This window comes from Ochotona princeps, chromosome 12, assembly GCF_030435755.1.
Source record: "Ochotona princeps isolate mOchPri1 chromosome 12, mOchPri1.hap1, whole genome shotgun sequence".
NCBI lineage: Eukaryota > Metazoa > Chordata > Mammalia > Lagomorpha > Ochotonidae > Ochotona > Ochotona princeps.
The window spans coordinates 36,342,150-36,363,603 of NC_080843.1; the positions used below are offsets into that span (position 1 = coordinate 36,342,150).

A 21,454-nucleotide genomic window follows, 5' to 3' on the forward strand; every position below is an offset into this window, starting at 1 on the left:
GTCTATATCAACAAATTGAAAAGCCATCAAATAAATGACCTAACAAAGCATCTCAATGATCTAGAATGATTACAACAATCCAAACCCAAAATTAGTTGGAGGAAAGAAATGAAATAATGGAATAAATTAACAAAATTGAGACAAAACTTTTATACAAAATAACATTGAAATGAAAAGTTACTTTACTTGAGAAAAAAAATAACTGATTCAACATTGGCCAAACTAAACAAAAGTCAGGCAGGATGGAGTAAGAACAAAATCAATAAAACCTTAGATGAGAAATTAGGTAGATACCACATAAATAAAAAGAATCACCAGGAATTACTACAAACAGCTATGCACCAATGCACTGGAAAATCAAGAAGAAATGTGAAGATTTCTAGACATGTACAGCTGAGTCATGAGGTCAGAGAAAATCAATCACCAAGGTAGAGACTGAATCACTACTAAAGAATCTGCCAACAAAGGTCCAGAACCAGATAGATTCACTGCTGATTTCTACCAAGCTTTTCAAAAATTAATTAAAATTCTTCTGAAACTATTCAAAAACAATGGAAATGGATGGAAATCACCCAAACCGTTCCTATGACACCAGTATCATCTTATTCCAAAACCAGAAAAAGATAAAACAAAGAAATAGAATTACAGACCAGTATCCCCGATGAACATAGATAAAAAAATCAAATGCAACAACACATCATAAAGATCATTCACCAGACCAGGTGGGATTAATCCCTGATATGCAGGGATGGTTCAGCTTACACAAACCAAAAAATATGACACACCACGTTAACAAGCTGAAGACTAGGGCCAGGCGCGATGGCATAGTGGTTAAGGTCCTTGCCTTGAACGCACCGGGATCCTATATGGGCGCCGGTTCTAATCCTGACGGCCCTGCTTCCCATCCAGCTCCCTGCTTGTGGCCTGGGAATGCAGTTGAGGACGGCCCAACTTTGGGACCCTGCACCTAAGTGGAAGACCCAGAAGAGTCTCCTGGCTTCGGATTGGCTCGGCTTCAGCCGTTGCAGCTGCTTGGGGAGTGAACCATCGGAAAGAAGATCTTCCGCTCTGTCTCTCCTCTCTGTATATCTGCCTTTCCAATAAAAAATAAATCAATCTTAAAAAAAAACAAGCTGAAGACTAAAAACTGCATAATTATTTCACTAGATGCAGTGAAAGCATGTAATAAAATATAGCATTCTTTTATTATAAACATTTTAGGCAAACTGGGTACAGCAGGACCATTCCTCAACAGAATCAAGGCAATACTTTAAAAGAAAATAGCCAACATCATATTGAACGGGGAAAAGTTGGAAGCATTCCCACTAAGATCCTGATACAGAAAAAAAGATGTCCATTCTTACCACCATTACTCAATACAGTCCATTAGGCAAGGGAAAAAAAAATCAAAGGAATGAAAACTGGAAAGGAGGAAATCAAGCTATTCCAGTTTGCAGCTGAAATGCTTCTGTATACAGAGGAACCAGAAACTCTATCAAGAGACAATTGGAACATGTAGAACAGATCAGTAAAGTTGCACGATGCAAAATCATCTTGCAAAAATCGGTACCTCAACCCCACAGCTGAGAAATAACTTCTAAGATCAGTCCCATTAATGCAAACTGTAAAAAAGTTTAAATATTTTGGAATAAATTTAACCAAGGATAGAAGGGATCTGCAGGATAAAAATTACAAAAAAAGATAAAGAAACAGAAGAAAATACCAAAAAAAAAAAAAAGAAAAAGAAAAAAATTTGTCATGTTCCTGGACTGCTGGAATTAATATAATCAAAATGTCCATATTGCTGAAAGTAATTTTCACATTTAAAGCAATCCTATGATATTCTTCTCAGACCTAGAAAAACTGATGCTAAAATTCATATGGAAAGCATAAGACGCCCCTAACAGTTACGGTAATTTTAAACAACAAAGCTGGAAGCAACACAACAGCAGAATTCAGAATTTAAAATATACTACAGGGCCCTTGTAATCAAAACAGCCTGGTACCAGCACAAAAAGAGACCTGAAGACCAGTGAAATAGAATAAAAATCCCAGGAATGAATCCACACAGCAACAGTGAACTAATTTTTGACAAATACTCCAAAACCAATCTCAGGAGAAAGTACATTCCCTTTAACAAATGATGGTAGGAAAATTGTAACATGTGCAGAACTATGAAACAAGACCATACCTTACACCTTGTACAAAATCAACCTTGAACTTATCAAGGATCTAGATGTATGACATGACATCATGAAATTATTTGAGAAAAATATCAGGGACACTCTATAACAAAGATGTGGGCAACAACTTTTTGGAAGATTCCAAAAGCACAGGCAATCAAAATAAAAATCAATCAATAAGATTACATCAAAGGGCCCAGCGGCGTGGCCTAGCGGCTAAAGTCCTCGCCTTGAAAGCCCCGGGATCCCATATGGGCGCTGGTTCTAATCCCAGCAACTCCACTTCCCATCTCGCTCCCTGCTTGTGGCCTGGGAAAGCAGTCAAGGACGGCCCAATGCATTGGGACCCTGCACCCGCGTGGGAGACCTGGAAGAGGTTCCTGGTTCCTGGCATCGGATCGGCGCACACCGGCCCGTTGCGGCTCACTTGGGGAGTGAATCATCGGATGGAAGATCTTCCTCTCTGTCTCTCCTCCTCTCTGTATATCTGACTTTGTAATAAAATAAATAAATCTTTAAAAAAAAAAAAAGATTACATCAAACTAAGACACCTCTGAATTGCAAAGCAAACAACCAATAAAGTGAATAAACAGTTACCACAATAGGATAAAATATTTGCAAAGCAGACTGAAAAATGACTGGTATCCAGGAAGGATGGAACTAAAGCGGCCAACAATCACATGACAAAAAAAATGTTCAGGTTTACTAGCTATCAAAGAAACACAAATTAAAAACCACAATGATGTTCCAGCTCACCCAAGTTAGAATAGTTATCATCCCCAAATCAGATAACAATAAATGCTGGCAAAGTGGTTAAAAAGGTACACCAATCCATTGCTGGTGGGAGTATAAACGGATCGCAACAAATATTGAAGACAGTATGAAGAGTCCCAAGATACCTGAAAATAGATTTACCATATGATCCTGCCATCCTACTACTGGGAATTCATACAAACAAAATGAAACCAGCATATGAGACAGTTATTTGTACTCCCAATGTTTTTATAAGCTCAACCCAGAATAACTAAACTATGAAATCAAGTCAGATGCCCACCAACAGGTGACTGAATAAAAAAAAAGTGGCAAATATACACAATAGAATACTGTTTGAGAATAATGAAATGATACCTTGTCTTTTGAAACTAAATAGATACGATCAGAAAGCATTGCACTTAGTAACTTTTTGCTTGCTTAATTTTGCTCTCTGTTCTTTGTTCTTAGTAGTTTCTGGCTGCCTTTGTGGATACTACCACCTAATGAAGTGTTAAACATGTGAAATAATAATAAAGAATATCCTTGAAACAATCTGAATTTTGCACTTGAGTCACACTGCTGCTTCCTGTTCATCAAGCATCAGTTAGTTTACATCTCTATGGGCATAAGTATCAAAGTTTATACCATATCAATTCCTGTAACTGACTCCCCCCAACCCCCTCGCAATTCAATAAAAGTTTGAGGCAGAGGGCATTCTAGGCTGATCTCCCTTCTAATCCCAGCAGCCCCATTTCCCATCAGCTCCCTGCTTGTGACCTGGGAAAGCAGTCAACGACAGTTCAAAGCCTAGAGACCCTGCACCTGTGTGGGAGACCCCAAAGAAGCTCCTGGCTCCTGGCTTCAAATCGGTGTTCACCTCCGGCCTTTGCAGCTGCTAGGGGAGTAAATCAGCGGATGGAAGATCTTCCTTCTTTGTCTCCTCCTCTCTGTATATCTGACTTTACAATTTACTTTACAATATAAGCATAACCCTCTACTAAATAAAGAGTTTAACTAGTAAGCAGAAAAACCACTGCTTTGTCTCCATTATTTACTAGCACTCATCCTAAATTGAGCTTTGTTTTCTGGTCAAATTGTGCTGAGCCTTTTCAATTTGTTATGATCACACATGGTTTCAGGCCTGCACAGTACCTGAACATGTCCCAGGCATGTTCCCCTCTGGTTGTTCCTCAGGTCTCATATTCTACTTGTTCTGGGAGGTCCTTCGTTTCTAAACCCTAAGAGGCTGAGCCAAGCACTGTTTTTCTTGCCACAGTAATCTGCTTTGCAGCACCACAGAACTACTGCCGAATCCTCTGCTGGATTCTCAGGTAGTTAATCTGTGCTTTCTTCAGCAATGCATCTGTCCTAACACAGTGCAAAATTAATACTTTGGGGTGACTAGATGATCCCTTTCCAGATTTTTCTAGTAAAAATATACACTGCTTTTTTTTTCAAAAAATAATTTTAAAAAACCTTATTTATAATTACTTTCATTAATTTCATTGTCAAACTTCCTACATTGTGTTTTCCAAAAGAAAAATATCTGTGTCAGTTCTCTAAGAGAATACAGTTTTTCCTCCAGTGAGGGGAATCTGAAGCAAGAGACAAACACATGGTTCATACTGAACTACTTTGTTACAATTTAAGCTGATTCTACTCCTTGTACCTGCTGTGTCTGACTTTAGTCATTAGCTTTTGACCCTACATACTCTGAACATTGTCAAACACAGAGGAACATTCCTTATCTTTCCTTCCAAAAAACTCCTCTGAGGTAAGCACTACAAGTCATACATCCCCAGTTCTTTAAGCAAATTCTTCATCTCTGCTGTTTATCTTGAATAACAAATTACACAATATCATTTAATCAAATATAACACTGCAGTCCTCTTAGCATTCACATTCTCTGCATGCATGTTTTCTCTTTAATTGCTCAGTGGTGGATTTGACTAAATTAAGTAAGGCCCACTTATTCATAAGGACATTCAGATATGAAGCATTAGATTTGTGGGTCAAACACTAACCACAAGAAACAAATGCAAAAATAGACATATGAGTTTTCACCAAACTAAAAGCTTCTGCGGCAAGAGAAACAATTAGCAAATGATACAATCTAAATAATGCAAATAAAGATACAATCTAAATAATGGAAAAATATTTGCAAGCTATACACCTGACAGAGTTCATATGAAACTCAATAAAAAAACACAAATGATCCAATTTAAAAATGGGGATGTAGCTCTAAACACACATTTCTCAAAGGAAAACATGTAAAATGCCAACAGACACATGCAAAAAAGTTCAACATCTGTAGTCAGCTGAGAAAATGTAGCAAAACAAAACCACAATAGGATGTCACTTCACTACAGTTAATTTTTCTTCCAAAAAGACCAAAAATAACACATTTTGACACAGATGCTGAGAAATGTGAATCTCCATACACTGTCAAGGAGAAAAAAAATTAGCGCAGATGCTGTAAAAAACAGTAGGGAGATAGCTCTATTTTCTCCCTACTGGAGACAGTATATGTTTATACATATACATACATATATAACCAAGGGGAATAAATTCATACACACATATTATAGTGATGCAGATATAATATGAATGTGTATTATATGTAGTTATATACATATATGCATATAATGAATAAATACATATTTATTTCCCTCAGGTATATATGTGTGTGTATGTGTATCCCATATGGGTGCGTGTGTGTGTGTGTGTGTGTGTATGTGTGTATCCAGGGGGAAATAAAAATATTTGCCATAGAGACACCTGCACTCCCATGTTCATTGTATCACTATTCACAACAACCAATAAATAGAATCAACCTACAGATCCACATAACTTCTGAATTTATGGATAAAATGTATAGTTTTGGCCAGCACTGTGACCCAGTGAATTAACCCACAGCACACCATATAGGCACCAGTTCGAAACCTGGATGCTCCTCTTCCAATCCAGTTTCGGGCTGAAAAAACCTGGAAAAGTCCTTGGGCCCTGGACCCATGTGGGAGACCGTGAAGAAACTTTGGGCTCCTGCCTCAACTTGGTTCAGCCCTGGACATTTTGGCCACCTGAGTACAAACCAGCAGATAGAGTATATCTTTTTCTCTGTCCCTCTCATAACTCGGATTTTCAAATAAACAAATGAATTTTGTTAAAAAAAAAAAAAGACAAATACCAAAGATCTATACCTACAGTATACTATTCAACCACCATTAAAATTATTTTTATCTACCAGTTTCAAAATGTACTATATACATTTGTCTAAAATGTAGCACTTGAAATGATGCTGTCCTGTTCACCAAGACAAAATATACTTCTACAAAAAATCCACAGAAAATATACATTACTGGATCACTGTAAAAAAAAAAAACGTACAAAATGAAGTCTGAATTTTATTCTATGAGAAGGGTCAAAGGAGCATTTTAAGCAAGGGGGAAATGGGATCTAATTTGCATTTTGAAAGATCACTGATTACAACATGGAGGATGGGAACTTAAAGTTCTACAAAGAATGGAGGATAATTAATGCAGGCCTAAGGTACAATAGCAGAGACAGATTAATAGGAGCTAATTTACCAAGACTGATAAGGGCATGAACAAGCATATAGAGAGGCCTGTGTACCCAGCACTGCATTGAGCACTTTATATGAACTATTTAATCTGATCTTCCCAATCACCCTGTAAGATCATAATAGGTTTGGTTATCACTTTTCCATCATAGGATTACAAAATAAGATTGAAGAGTTATGTAACTTGGGGTGGGTACAGTGGCCTAGTATGCTAATCCTCCGCCTTGCAGGTCTGGCATCCCATATGGCACTGGTTTGTGTCCTAGCTTCTCCACTTTCAATCCAACTCCCTGCTTATGGCCTGGGAAAGCTTCAGGGGACAGCCCAAAGGCTCCCACATCCACGTGGGATACCTGGAGGAAGCTCCTAGCTCCTGGCTTTGGATTAGCTTAGCTTTTGTTGTGGCCATTTGGGGAATGAACCAGTGAATGGAAAATTCCTCTTTTTTTTTCTCTCTCTCTCACACATTCCCTTTCAAATAAAAATAAATAAATCTTAAAAAAAAAAAAAAAGCAAGTTGGCAGTGACACCCACATGGGTGCCTTTGAGCTTTGTGGTGGCAGACCTGCAAGGGGTCAGGGGGTGTGGTCTTGCTGGAGACCTTGGGGATGGTGTCAGCTGGGTCATGCAAGGACCTGGGAACTCACATTCAGACAGGTGGAGCAAGCCTGGGAATATGCCCACATGCTGGGTCCCAGGCAGGGTTGGGGTACTAGAGAGGGCAGCCCTAGTTAGCATGCTGGCCTGGTGTGCTGGTGGACTGGGCTTGGGATACTTTGAATGGGTCTGGATCTTGGGTGTGTAGAAGGGTAGGGTCCTGGGCCAACACTCATTGCAGGAGCTTAGGACCCAAATGGGTGGGCAGAGCTTCAGGCCAGCACACCACCCAACTGGAAGACTGGGCTTTGGAAGGCTGGACTGGGGAACCCATGCACTCCCAGGTACAAACATTGTGGACAATTTGGGGAGGAGGGTAAAGGGATGTATGGGAAAGGACCACTGAGGGGGTATGTTACAGGTGAGGAATGACTTCTGAGGGATATTCACTAACAAGGCCACTGTACTTATAGGTAAGCGAGGGGGTGGAGAGCAAGCTGTTTGGAGGAGGGAAGCTGGAGAAACTCTATGGGTCAAACTGATGAACAAGCCCACATGGGAGACCTGAACTGAGAAAGTTAGCATGGATCACTGCCAACTACCACTCATATGTGCATACAAAATCTAGGGCTGGGGGCCTATCTTGCAGGCCAAGATTGCAGTACCTGCCTATCACAGACTGATCAGGAGTTCAGTAGCATTAGCCTTGGCCATGACACTAACCAGCACGTGAGAGAAACAGGTCTAGGGCAGATATTGTGGGGAATGTGGGCCCACCCCTGTGGAACTGCAATTTCTTCTGGTTTTCTTAAGAGCTGGGCTCTTAAGAAAGAGGGGCTAAGTAAGGCATGACCCTGGAACCTCCCAACACTCATGGGTACTGGGTTTGGAAAGAGGCAGGGCTGGTCCAGGCTGCAGCACCTACAGGTGCACCCAAGAATAGGGTGTGTGGCAGGCTAGACTGCAACATCCACCAGCTGACACAAGGGCCTGGATGGAGGGGGAAGACATTGCTGATATTGGCTTACCACCCACTGTCACATATGAGATCTGGGACTGGGAATGGGCCTGGTGGGGCAACTTGGGGAACTTCTCTGGCGGGTCATCGTTCCTCCTAGTGAACATGTGACTCAGGCCTGGACGTTGGTCAGCCCAGGCAAGGCAGCTCCACCTGTTGGCAAGTGTATGGGTTGGTTCTAGAGGGGGATGGACCGGATAGGGCTAGGCCAAACCTTAAGCTTACTGGCATGTGCAGGAGCCAGGTTATAGTGTAGGTCATGCTAGGCTAGGCTTTCACACCTACGGGTTTGCATGAGCCAGTGATGGGACTAGATTGGGCAGGGCTAGGCTGTAGCACCAGCTAGCGAGAGATGTGACTGGGGGTGGGCTTGGACAGATCAGGCTGCAGCATTTAATCACAAAGGCCAAGACGAGAGGGTTGGCCTATGTCAAACTGGGTCAGATCACTGGCACATGCAAGATCTGTGCCGGGGAACAGACTGTTTAGGGAACTAAGCAGACACGCCAGCTGAGTTGAGGTTCCCTCTAGTAGCACAAGAGCCAGAATGGGGGTGACGATCTGGGCTGGACATGACTGCAGTGTCCCTTGACATGGCTGGGGACTGGGTCTGGGGTGTGCCAAACTCAGCTAGACTCCAACACTTACTGATGCTCACAAGAACCATAGTGAGTGTAGGATGGGCTAGGCTGGGTGTTGGCACACACTGAACCATGTAAGAGCTGTGTCTGAGCACACACCAGGTGTGCTTGGGCTGTGGCACCCAAAAGCAAGAAATGGAATGAATGTGGGCCAGTTGGGCAAGGCCATTGTTCCTACCAGGCCAGTAGGTGGACAAAGTCACCCTTGGCCTAAGACCCACTGTGTGACAGATTTGCCTCTGGGAGCAGAACTGATAGAGGAGCTTGGGGAACTTTTTTGTCAGGATGCAATCCCTGCAGGTAAGCGCAAGAAACAAGGCTTACTTTCATTTGAAAGTCAGATTTTACAGAGAGGAGAAAAGAGTGAGAGAGAGAGAGAGACAGACAGACAGACAGAGAGAAGTCTCCCATCCAATGGCTCACTCCCCAAAAGGTTGCAATGGTCAGAGCTGAGCTGAGCTGAAGGCAAGAGCCAGGAGCCTCTTCAAGGTCTCTCAAACAGGTGGCAAGGTACCAAGAACTTGGGTCATCCTTCACTGCTTTTCCATGCCATAAGCAGGGAGTTAGACTGGAAGTGCAACAGCTAGAATACGAATTGGAGCCCAGATGGTTTGCAGGCCCCACAGGACAGAAGAATAGTTTGCTTCACCACCATGACAGCCCCTGGAATCTTTCTTATATAATTCAATATATTAATAATAGTACTTAAAATACAATAAATTCTGTTAAAACAATATCATCTACTAATACATCTTCAAAAATTTCTGTCTACCAGAAATAAATACCTCTAACACTAATGTTAGGTTTAAAGTGTGGGACTCATTTCATGTATCTTAAATACTGAATATGTGGTGAGCAGAGAAAAAGGGGAGGATTGCAAGGGGAATCCCTGAGCCTATGGGACTGTCTCATTAAACAAAGAAACTACGAAAGAGAAAAAAATTCTGACTATGATGCCCTTTTCAGGTAGAATGCTAATAACTTAATTATTGGTATAGGACTGCACATGGCAAGAATGAAGCGTCACAAGCACACAGCTTATGATTTACAATCTCAACCTCAACATGATTTTGGAGACATTACAGAAACCAAAAGCAAATGTAAAAGGACAAGATTAGGAAAGTAAATCAAACTGAGTGGAATAATAAATTCAAGAATAATATATTCAAGAATTCAGAGTCAGGAAAACAAACAAACAAACAAACAACAAAAAAACGAGGCTTGAAGCAGCAGCAGATTCTCCTGTTGGCCTTGCAGAAGCAAACAACATGCAACTTGCCTACCAAATCATCCAGGAGGCATCAAAGGGCAGCCTTTGGAAGCTGAAAACAGTCTACAGTCACATCAGCCAAGGAAAACAAATTTCAGTCCTCCACTTCCAAGGAATTAAACTGTTTCAAAACCCACTGAGCCTGTTAAAGGTCCTCAATCCTCAGGTAAAATCATAGCCTCAACTGAAACTCCGATTACAGCAGGTAAGACTTTGTGCACAAACCCTGACAAAGATGTCACTGGGCCCTTGACACACAAATTATAAAACATTCAGTTTGCATTGTTTAAGCCACTTTGTGGTAGTATTGGGCAGCCACAAAAAATTAGCATGTTTTACAACCAAGAAAGCATTATTCTTACATATTAAGGTTTACAAATCTCATTGATATCTAACATTTGTTTTCTCAAATAATACTCTGCCTTTTTTATATAAACTAACAAACTTCCATTTTCATGAAATATGGATGCAGAAAATTTTTTAAAAAGTTTATTTAGATGAATTAAAAAAATATCTGAGAGAGAAGAGTGTTTGGTGCTGTGTTTAAGAGGCTACTTGGGATAACCACATTCCATACTGGAGAGCCCAGGTTGAAGTCCTGGATTCACCTGTTATTTCAGCTTTCTGCTATGGCATGCCTTGAGAGGCAGTAAGTGACAGTAAAAGTGCATAGTCCTTGACTTCCTTGTAGGACATAAGATTGAGTTCCAGGCTCCTGATTTTTGCCTGAGCTAGTCTGGGCTATTGCAGGCACTTGGGGAGTGATCTGAGGAACATCCCTGTCTCTATTCTCTTTCAAATAAATGATAAATGACATTAATTTTATAGTAAGCATATAGTAGATATATATATATACATATGCACATATATATCTGAAAAAATTATTTTTCTTAATTTTTGGCAATCTTTTTTCTTTTCCTTTAATTTGAGAGAAAGGAGTCAGAGAGCATACCGAAGAGAAACCAAGTTTCCAACCACTGGTTCACCCTCCAATGTCTGAAACAGCTGGGGCTGAGCCTAGAGTCAGAGCCAGGAGCAGGGAACTTGATCCATGTTTACAACATGAGTGGCAAGAATCCAATCACTTGGGCTGTTACCAGCACCATCCCAGGAAATACACTGGCAGAACGCTAGAATCAGGAACAGAACTGAGAACTGAAACCAAGCACTCCAACATAAGGACATGGCCACCTCAACCAGCAAATGAATTGCTAAGACAAACGTCCATCTGTGGAATTATGTTTTTGAATACTATTTAAGAAATTGTCACATAGTGTATTTCAAAAAGAGTTGCATATTTAACATACTTAGTTTTCTTTCCAGACACTATGTAAAGCACCAGAGTATACCATATTAAGAAATATACCACATTGTGAGAGGACATACCCTCAACAGTGTGAACATTTCACAGAATATGTATTAAAACTTAAATACATCATGTGAGATGAAATAATAAATTTCCCAATACAACAATGTGTTTCTTCAGCTAAAACTGTCAGACACATAATAAGTTGGAGATTGTAGTTTGGGGATACTACTCATCCTATAGGTAGTCATTTGTTTTCAGATTGTAAAAGTTAGCTTTCTTACTGGATATTTGTAATTAATTATATTTATAAAGATCCAGAATATAAATTATTAACATCATTTGCTTTATAAGACCTTGTGGTACAATCCCAAATAGTTGAATCTGTTAAAGAAAAATCCACAAAAAATAAGAAAAGAGAAATTGACTTATTTAGCTTACCTTCCATATTCAATGTCCCCATTTTAGATTCCAGGAAGTCAAATAATGTACTTGGTGCTGACGGCCTAGCAGTTCCCAGATCCTCTTCATCTTCAGATCTTATTCGTCCCCTGCCTTTTCCTCTACCTTAAAATATAAAGCATAACATATATACATGCAAAAACTAAAGGAGAAAATAAACTAAAATATAATCAGTAATCTCTTTAAATACAATTTTTGTACTTTTGTATACTTCACATTTAATAACAGAAATTGTCACATTCTGTAACAAAAAAATTTTAAATGATTAAATGAAGTTGTATATTCAATCTATGTAATCTATTCAGAAACTTGAACTTATTCATATAATCTTAGAAAAAAACCCATAATTTTCAGAAAAAAAATTTTTTTAGATGTGGGATTTGAAAAACATCATGACAGTTATGTAAAACTTAAAAACTATAAAAACATGTTAATGTTAAAATTGGAAAATTTACATATTATCTTTTACATAAGTGATATATTTAAGAAATAATGAACAGAACTAGGTACTTAGTCATTTTTTCTATTGTTCGCAACATCACTTTTAAATTAAGACAGCACTAGAATCAGTTTGTACAGAGGCAAAGAATAACCTGAAAATATATCAAACAGATGCTTCTTCCTTCCATTTACCGCACAGTTATAGCCCTCAGGGTAAGGAAATCAACTTCTGTCATCAACACTATATTCCCCTTAAAAGTAAACAACACTTATGGTACCTTGCTTCATACCTCTCAGAGGTGGACCTGTCACGGGTTTCTGTTTATTGCTGCTTAGAAGCACGTTCAATGCTGCTTCTATGTTGTTACCATTATCCATAAGAGCTTGTCTGGATGCTTCCTTACTGAAGCCCATTTCAGTTATGTGCTTCAAAGCCTTTTCATCAACCTGCAAGAAATGAAAACAAAAGCTATGCTAACAGTAAATAAGTAAAGCAAGTTCATAACCAGTTATGGCTTTTTAATTAAAAATTACATCTTATAATTACAGAAACGTGTCAACACTAATATAACATTCACGTGCTCTATTTTCATATGAACAGTTAGGGAAAAATCTGTCTACTTGTGCCTTGAGTTCTGAATTTACAAGTATCACTGAAAATACCAAATGTAATATTGACATATAGACAGTGAACACTACTAACAAAACTTTTCATGGAAAGACTGGAAAGTGTATTTTTTTCATCCCCGAAAGTAAATATAATTCATATAGTACTTTTCTAATATAAATTGAACCTAATAAAATTATATCATCTCAGATTTTTATATAATTTTAGCAACCATTGATTCAATATTTTATTCTGAATCCATTAGCAAAAGCATCTATGGAAAAGTCTACTTTACAAACACCTTGAAATCCAAACCTCCTAAAAAATCTAGACTTTAAGTAGAATTTAAGAACTGATTATGGGACTACTCCAAAAAAAAAGTATCTTGAGTTGAAACCAGTTGAGGAAAACACACTTCACTTTACATGTAATAATTAACATGGCTAAGGTTTAAGGTAGCACATATATCACATGCATGCTTGAACATCCATTCTAATGTCCAATATAAAATGCAAAATTCATAGTACAAACTTTTTCAAAACCCTGTGTCACAGACTCCTTCAAAACATAGTAGTTACTATCAGTTCAGAGCTGACACACTTTCTTAGATGCCTGTTAATGTGACCTACATGTGCTAAATTAAATGTATAAATTCACTGGATATGGAAAGTATAATCCCTCCTCCTTAGCCATAAACTAATCAGAACTTGAAAAATTGTCTCCAAATAAACATCTAATTAAGAATATTGTTCTGGGTCCAATGTGGTAGCCTAGTGGCTTGAGTCCTCACCTTGTATACCATGGTTCCACATGGGGTGCCAGTTTGTATCCTGTCAACCCTACTTTCCTTCAAGCTCCCTGCTTGGGGACTGGAAAAGCAGCAGAGAATGACTCAAGCCTTGGGACCTTGCACCCATGTGGGAGACTCAGCAGAAGCTCCTGGTTCCTAGCTTCAGATCAGCTCAGCTTCGCTTCTTGTGGCAAACTGGGGAGTGAATTAGTGGATGGAAGATGTATTTCTCTGACTTTCTTTCTCTCTGTACCTCTGACTTTCCAAGAAAAAGAAATACATCTGTAAAAAAATATATTGTTCTATACATAGAACCTGACCAAAAAAAAATACTTCAAATTGTCCATTAGAACATAATATGCTTCTTGGAACAACTTATTCTGCCTTTATCATTGTCTTTTCAGCTAACCAAACTAGAAAAAAATCTTTTCTTGCTAATTATAGCTTGTAGTTTTGCAGGGAATCGCATGGCTATCTTATCTCTGTGTGTCTTTATCTGCGTTTGTGTTGCAATTTTTCTTTATAAAGAAATGAGACTAGTGATACTGGATTATAGTTTACCCCAAGGACTATATTTTAGCTTAATTTTAATTTATGAAGACTTGACTCCAAAATAAGGTCACATTCTAAAGAACTGGGTGTTAGTAATGTAACATATATTTTGGGTGGACCACTACAACATCATCCAATACCAAAAATTATTTCCTAGAGCCTTTCCATTGATATCACCAATAAATCTTCCTTTAAATGCTAAAAACAGTTGAAAACCTGATAGTCATCTGTTTATGTACAAAAAATATTTCAAACTGTCCTTTTGATGGTCTCCTTCATTTCTGAATAACAATGTTACCAGACAGAGAACTCTTGGTTGACAATTCTTTCTTATCCTTCAGCACTTGGAGTACGTATCATTCTACTATCTTCAGGCCTTTATAGCTTCAATTAAAAAAAAAAACCTGCATTTTGTAGTGTCAGGTCTAATTATTTTTGCTGTAAAACTTACATTTGCGCACTTCCTAGTTATTTGCATCTCTCCCAATAAGTTCTCGTGATTCATTAACTGATCATCCATAAGAGAGGAATTGCTTGTAAACTTACCTGAGATTGTAAATGTCCCTTTCAACACTGTTTTTGCTACATCTCGTGGGTTAATGATGTTCTAGTTTTTATTGTAATTCCTTCAGGGCCATAAGGGTTACACATTAGTATCTATTCCTACAAGATTTTTGATTCCCATTATCATCACTCTTGTGATGCATTAGTATTTTTATAGCATGTTTGTTTAACTTCATGTTGATGACAATTTATTATTTATCACCCTGTTCTGGACTGTGTTCACTGGCTCTTTATTTAAGGGAATATAAAATGGAAGTGTAGTGGGGACTAATATGTTCAGATGTTGAGACAAAGCACTGTATATCTCTCAGCATTCAGACCAAAGATGGACCCCCAGTGAAATAACTGAAAATATCCTAACAGTAAGATGCTAGACTTTCCAACACTATCCATGCCAACATTGTCAGGAAACACTTCAATGAGAGCAAGATGGACCTATGACTGTTCATAAGGAAACCCATTGTAAAACTGGAGGGGAAATCAAGCAATCAAGGAGGGACCTTGGAGAGAGGGATGGGTAATCCCAAACCCTATGGAACTGTATCATAAAACAAAATAAAATTAAATTAAAAATTTTTAAAATGCCTGTTAATCTTACTCATGACTCCTTGTACTTGATAACTGACTTCTTTCTGGATGCTTCCAAGATTTCCTTTAAATAACTTAAGTATAATAGGTCAATATAATCCTACTCAGAATATATTTCTTGCATTAGCTAATTTATGACTTCATCAAAACTAGGGGAATCTAGGAACATCATTTCTTCAATTATTTTGAAGAAATATTCCTCCCTATTTCTTTTCCCATGGGGAATTCATAATTGCATATGTTGCTACATTTTAAGTCCTACTGATATTCAGACTTCAAGTGCATTAAAGATAGCAACCATCATTCTCTAGCAAGCCCACTATTTGCACTTCCTTAGGAATTATTTTTATGATTACTTGTATTCCTATGAATGGGTTGAACTCATCTGCTTCTTTGGGCAGTTTGAATTTTTTTGTTTAGAATTTTAGATATTGAGTTCAGTAAACTAATAAACGAAATTAAATTCTGCCCCCTAAACAAGGATTTTTGCTACTTAATGCAGCTTATATCCTAAGTCTAGACATTTTCAAACTTTTGGAAAGGAATCTATACTCTGAGATGTGCAACCAGTTAAATCACCATCCCATTGATTCTCAGTCCACCAGTAACTAGCCTCCGGCTTCATCGTTCACTACCCTGAATGCTGCAGTGTTTAATGAGGATCTAGAGTTCCACAACAGTTACTTCAGGCAGCGTTTGTCAGCTCAACGGTTTTGTTCAGTGAAGGAACAATTTTTGGAGCTTTGTGTCACATTATCTTTTATGATGTCACTCTGGTAAGGTTTCCCTAGAAACCACCCTAATCTGCTAATCTCTTCTGCTATTCTTTGAAGACATCCTCACAAAAGTGTTCTCAATTTACTGAAGCTAACAGCCTCACTAATTAAAGACCTTTCCTACTTCAGCCTGCTGTATCCATTGTTCTTTGCTATTTAAAACCAATATTTTTTTTTTAAAGATTTATGTATTCTTATTGGAAAGTCAGATAGACAGAGAGGAAGAGAGAGAACAAGATCGTCCGTCGCTGATTCACTCCTAATTGGCCACAACAGCTGGTGCTGAGCCAATCCAAAGCCAAGAGCCTGGAGCTTCTTCCAGATGTTCCATGCAGGTGAAGGGTCCCAAAGTCTTGGGCCATCCTTGACTGCTTTCCCAGGCCACAAGCAGGGAGCTGGATGGGAAGCAGGACTGCCGGGATTAGAGCCACAGTCCATATGGTATCCCTGCACGTGCAAGGTGAGGATTTCAGCTGCTAGGCTAACATGTCGGGCCCAAAAAATCTAATATTTGTTTTAAAAATGTACCATATGGTCAAGGAAGATGTAGTCTGACCTAAAGTTATAATAAACTCATTCCCCTTGACCAATTATTAATTAGAGAGTGGGCATGTAAATGTGACATATATGGAAATCTGCAAGAGATTTCAGAAAAGCCTTTGTTCTTTGATAATACCAACCACACTCCCAGAGAAATTACTTCCTTTCTGTCTTTGAACTTTTTGTGTAGATATTTAGCATTCACAGGATCCTATAACTTTCAAGAGAAACTCAGGAAATCATGGAAAGCTCTACTGCATTTATCAACTTTGTAACCACCTACTTCGGAGTTATCACACACTCTGATTTCAGCTAAACACCAAAGTAAAGGCAATTTTTCAGCCTCCAAGGCAAAGGAAGCAGTCAGTGCTGTAGCACACAGGTAAACCCAATGCCAGCAGCAGCACCAGCAAGTGATATGGGGGATCCAGCTCCCTACTCCTGCGCCTGAGAAAGCAGCAGAGGATGGCCCTGTGCTTGAGCCCCTGAACACATGTGGGAGTTGAAGATGAAGCTCCTGGCTCCTGCCTTTGGACCAGCCCAGTTCTGGTCATTAGGGTCACCTGGGGAGTAAAATAGTAGACAGAAAGCCTCTCCAGTTGTCTCTGCCCCTCTCTCACTTTCAAATAAATAAAATCTTTTAAATACAAAAGCAAAAGAAAATTAACTCCTGCCAACTTCCTTGAATCTAAGGAAACTGCGGCACACTAGAAACTGATTTTTCTCATTTATCTTAAAAACCTGAGCGTAATTTCAACTGAGTCCATAATATGTGAAGATATTTCAAAAAGAACATGGAAAACAGAATTAGAACATGCTTGTTCTGGTGCATAAATTTTTGAAATCTATGTAGGTTTTTGTTTGTTTATTTGTTTGTAATATACATTTTCAGGAAGATCTCTTTGTACAAGTAATTGTTTTAATATATTTTCCCCGAAGAAAAAAAGGCAGCAAAGCACTCTATAAATAAAAATTAAGAATAGATGTGAGAAAGCCTAGGAAGAGCACAGTATGGTTTTGATGTACTCTTCTTTAGAAAATAATTTACATTGAGACATTTGGTCGATTTTTATCAAATTATCCTAAAAATATTAAGACACAAATAATTTAACTGGAATGACAGTTTTATGAAAATTGTTTGTCAAGCAGTCTAGTCCTTCAAGAATTAACTGTACTCTTTAATGAAAGCACTTAGCCAACAGTGGTTTTGGGAAAGAATGTAAGAGGCATTGAGACTAATAGAAGAATGTATTAACCATAAGGTCAATTCTTCAGCCTTACTTACCAGTTCTCTATAAACACCTTCAGGTCTTCCTTCTGATTTGGTGGACTTATCTTTTTGCAAAACTTCCTTATTTCGGTTACCAGCAGCACTCATGTTGAGATTACTTCTAGCACTGCCACCACCTCCTCCAAATGTCTTAGTCTTCAAATAAAAAGAAAGTTAAAAGAGAGGTAAGTAAAACAGCAATTAAAACTTCCCTAAAAGCTAAATTTTAACCAAAAATATCTAACAGCATTTAATTTAAGCCCATAATTATACCTTAATGAAAAATATTAATTCTTTTCAAATTGTAAAAACATCTGCAATCCATAATCACTTTTTTAATCTGACTTTAATTCAAATCAGACAATAAAAATCACATCATTAAAATATTTAAGTCTAAGGAAATTTACCAAAACAAGCGTAAGTATATTTAAACAGAATAAAACAAATTGTACATTATAAAGAACAGTTGCCAAACTTATACGTAGGATATTAGCTGGCTTCATTGCACAATATAACATCAAGAGTCCTCATGAGGGTGTCAGTTGAGTCCTGGCTGCTTTGCTTCTGATCTAGCTCCCTGTCAATGTAGCTAGGAAAGCAGCTGTCGCCTACATGGGAGACACAGATGGATCTCAGGCTCCTGGCTTTGTCTAGCCCTGGCCACTGTGGTGGCTTTCTTCACTTGGGAAGTGAACCAATGAATGGAAGATTTTTTCCATGTGTGTATTTCTCCCCTGTGCAACTTTGCCTTTCAACTGAATAAAATCAATCTTATAAAAAAATGTTTCCAGGAGACAATTCAACATGACCAAATAGTGAGAAGATGCAGTGAATTCAGCCACTAATGACACCAGTTTAAAAAAACAAAACAAACAAAAAATAAGACTGTATTATCCCAGGGCACTGAGACACATTCTCAGGGGAACATGGCTGATTCCCAGTAGAACAAGTGAGAGTGAAGGGAGGCTGTCACAGTCCCACCAGTGGTGCTCTTAAGGGAGAATTCCACAGTTCCTTCTAGATTCAAGTTCAGCCTGGGGAGCTAGCAGGACTATGCATCCTTTGTGGCTAGACTCATTTTGCTAAAAGAGCAGTAGTTGAAATCTGGCCTTACTTGGGGCACAGCTCCCAGAGGCCATTGGGGCTAGAAAAGGGCAGCTTGCAGGGTAGAGAGAGGAACACTTCACCCCAATGGCTGTGGCAGTTCTGGGTATAGGGTACAACGTTGAGAATGCTAGAGTGCATCTCATTTACTGTGCACAGACCTAGTCTGATTGTAGACTCCAGAACTCCCTGAACACTGCAAACATCTTATAGAAAAGGAAGCAACCCTTCCAAACTCATTCTATGAAACCAACATCACTTTAATCCCAAAACCAGATAGAAAATTAACAGAGAAGGAAAACTACAGACCGATCTCCCTGATGAACATTGATGCTAAGGTCCTCAACAAAATCCTAGCCAACAGAATTCAAAAACACATTAGACAGATCATTCATCCGGACCAAGCAGGATTCATCCCGGGAATGCAGGGGTGGTTCAACATACAGAAATCCATAAATGTGATACACCACATCTAAAACTGAATAACAAAAATCATACAATAGTATCAATAGGTGCAGAAAAAGCTTTCGACAAAATCCAACACCACTTTACATTAAAAACCCTAACCAAAGTATGCAAAGAAGGAACAATCCACAACATAATCAAAGCAATATATGAAAAACCCAATGCCAGCATCATACTGAATGGAGAAAAACTGGAACCCTTTCCACTGAGATCTGGAACAAGACAAGGATGTCCGCTATCACTACTGCTATTCAACATAGTCCTAGAGGTACTCGCAGAGGCCATAAGACCAGAAAAAGAAATCAAAGGAATTCAAATGGGAAATGAAGAAGTCAAGTTTTCACTATTCGCAGATGACATGATCCTTTACATAGAAGAAACAAGAGACTCAATACAGAGACTGCTAGAACTTATACAAGAGTTTGGTAGAGTGGCAGGTACAAAATAAATGAACAAAAATCAACAGCTATAGCGTATGCAAACAGCCCCAAGATGGAAAAAAATCTAACCAGCAAGGTACCATTCAAATTAACAGAGAAAAGTATGAAGTATCTAGAAATAAACCTAACCAAAAATGTACGAGACCTCTTTGAAGAAAACTACAAAATACCTAAAAAAGAAATTGAAGAAGACCTCAAAAGATGGAGAAACATACCATGCTCCTGGATAGGTAAAATCAACACCATTTAAATGTCCATACTACCAAAAGCATTATATACATTCAACTCAATCCCAATCAAATTGCCCAAAACATTCTTCATGGAACTGAAAAAGTGATACAAAGGTTCATCTGGAAACACAAAAACCACAAATAGCTAAACCATCCTGAAGCATAGGAAGTTAACAGAGGGAATCACAGTTCCAGAACCTCTGGACATACAATAGGGCAGTGGTTACCAAAACAGCCTGGTACTGGCACAAAGACAGAGAGCAGGATCAACGGAGCAGAATAGAAACAACAGAAGGGAACCCACGCAGATACAGCCAAATAATCTTTGACAAAAAGACAGACTACAATCCAAGCAAATGGGAAGGTCTGTTCAATAAATGCTGTTGGGATCACTGGTTAATAGCCTGCAGAAACAAGAAGACAGACCCACATCTTTCACCATACACTAAGATCAAATCTAAATGGATAAAAAAAACCTAAACCTACATCCAGAAACCTTCAAACTTTTGGAAGAAAATGTTGGAAACACCCTGCAAGATTTAGGTGTAGGCCCTGACTTCCTAAAAAGGACACCAAAGGGAACCGCAATCAAGACCAAAATAAACAGGTGGGACTTCATCAAACTAAGAAGCTTCTGTACAGCAAGAGAAACAATCAACAAAGTGAAAAAGCAACCCACAGAATGGGAGAAGATCTTCGCGCACTACATAGGTGATAGAGGGCTAATCTCCAGAATATACAAAGATCTCCAGAACAACCAAAACACCTAAACAAACAAACCACTCAAGAAATGGGCACGAGAAATGGGCAGACATTTCACAAAGGAACGAACCCAAATGGCAAACAAACATATGAAAAAATGCTCAAGTTCCCTGGCAATAAGGGAAATCCAAATTAAGACAACAAGGAAGTTGTTGAGCCAGTAAAAACAATGAGCCAGTAAGAACGGCTCACATACAAAAAACCACCAACAACACTTGCTGGCCAGGATGTGGGAAAAAGGGAACCCTACTCCACTGCTGGTGGGACTGCAGGCTGGTACAGCCTCTATGGAAATCAGTATGGAGAACACTCAAACAACTGAAAATCAGCATACCATATGATTCAGCAATAGCACTCCTCGGAATATATCCAAAACACCTGTTACACGAGAAACCAACATGCACTCCTATGTTCATAGCGGCACAATCAATTATTGCAAAAACTTGGAAGCAACCGAAATGCCCATCCACAGAAGACTGGGTAAGAAAGCTATGGTTTATTTACTCCATGGAATA

General features: G+C 38.8%; 1 protein-coding gene across 2 annotated transcripts in view; it reads right to left on the reverse strand.

Moving 5' to 3' along the window:
- TDRD3 (tudor domain containing 3) overlaps nucleotides 1-21,454 on the reverse strand; it is a 131,244-nt gene that overhangs the window by 46,206 nt on the left and 63,584 nt on the right. For both annotated transcript variants that reach the window (XM_058670669.1, XM_004577438.2), the window contains 3 exons: nucleotides 17,954-18,094; nucleotides 12,542-12,698; nucleotides 11,790-11,915 (listed from right to left, as the gene is read on the reverse strand). In XM_058670669.1, the coding sequence (XP_058526652.1) occupies nucleotides 11,790-11,915; nucleotides 12,542-12,698; nucleotides 17,954-18,094 (424 nt within the window). The remainder of the gene's footprint in view (nucleotides 1-11,789; nucleotides 11,916-12,541; nucleotides 12,699-17,953; nucleotides 18,095-21,454) is intronic.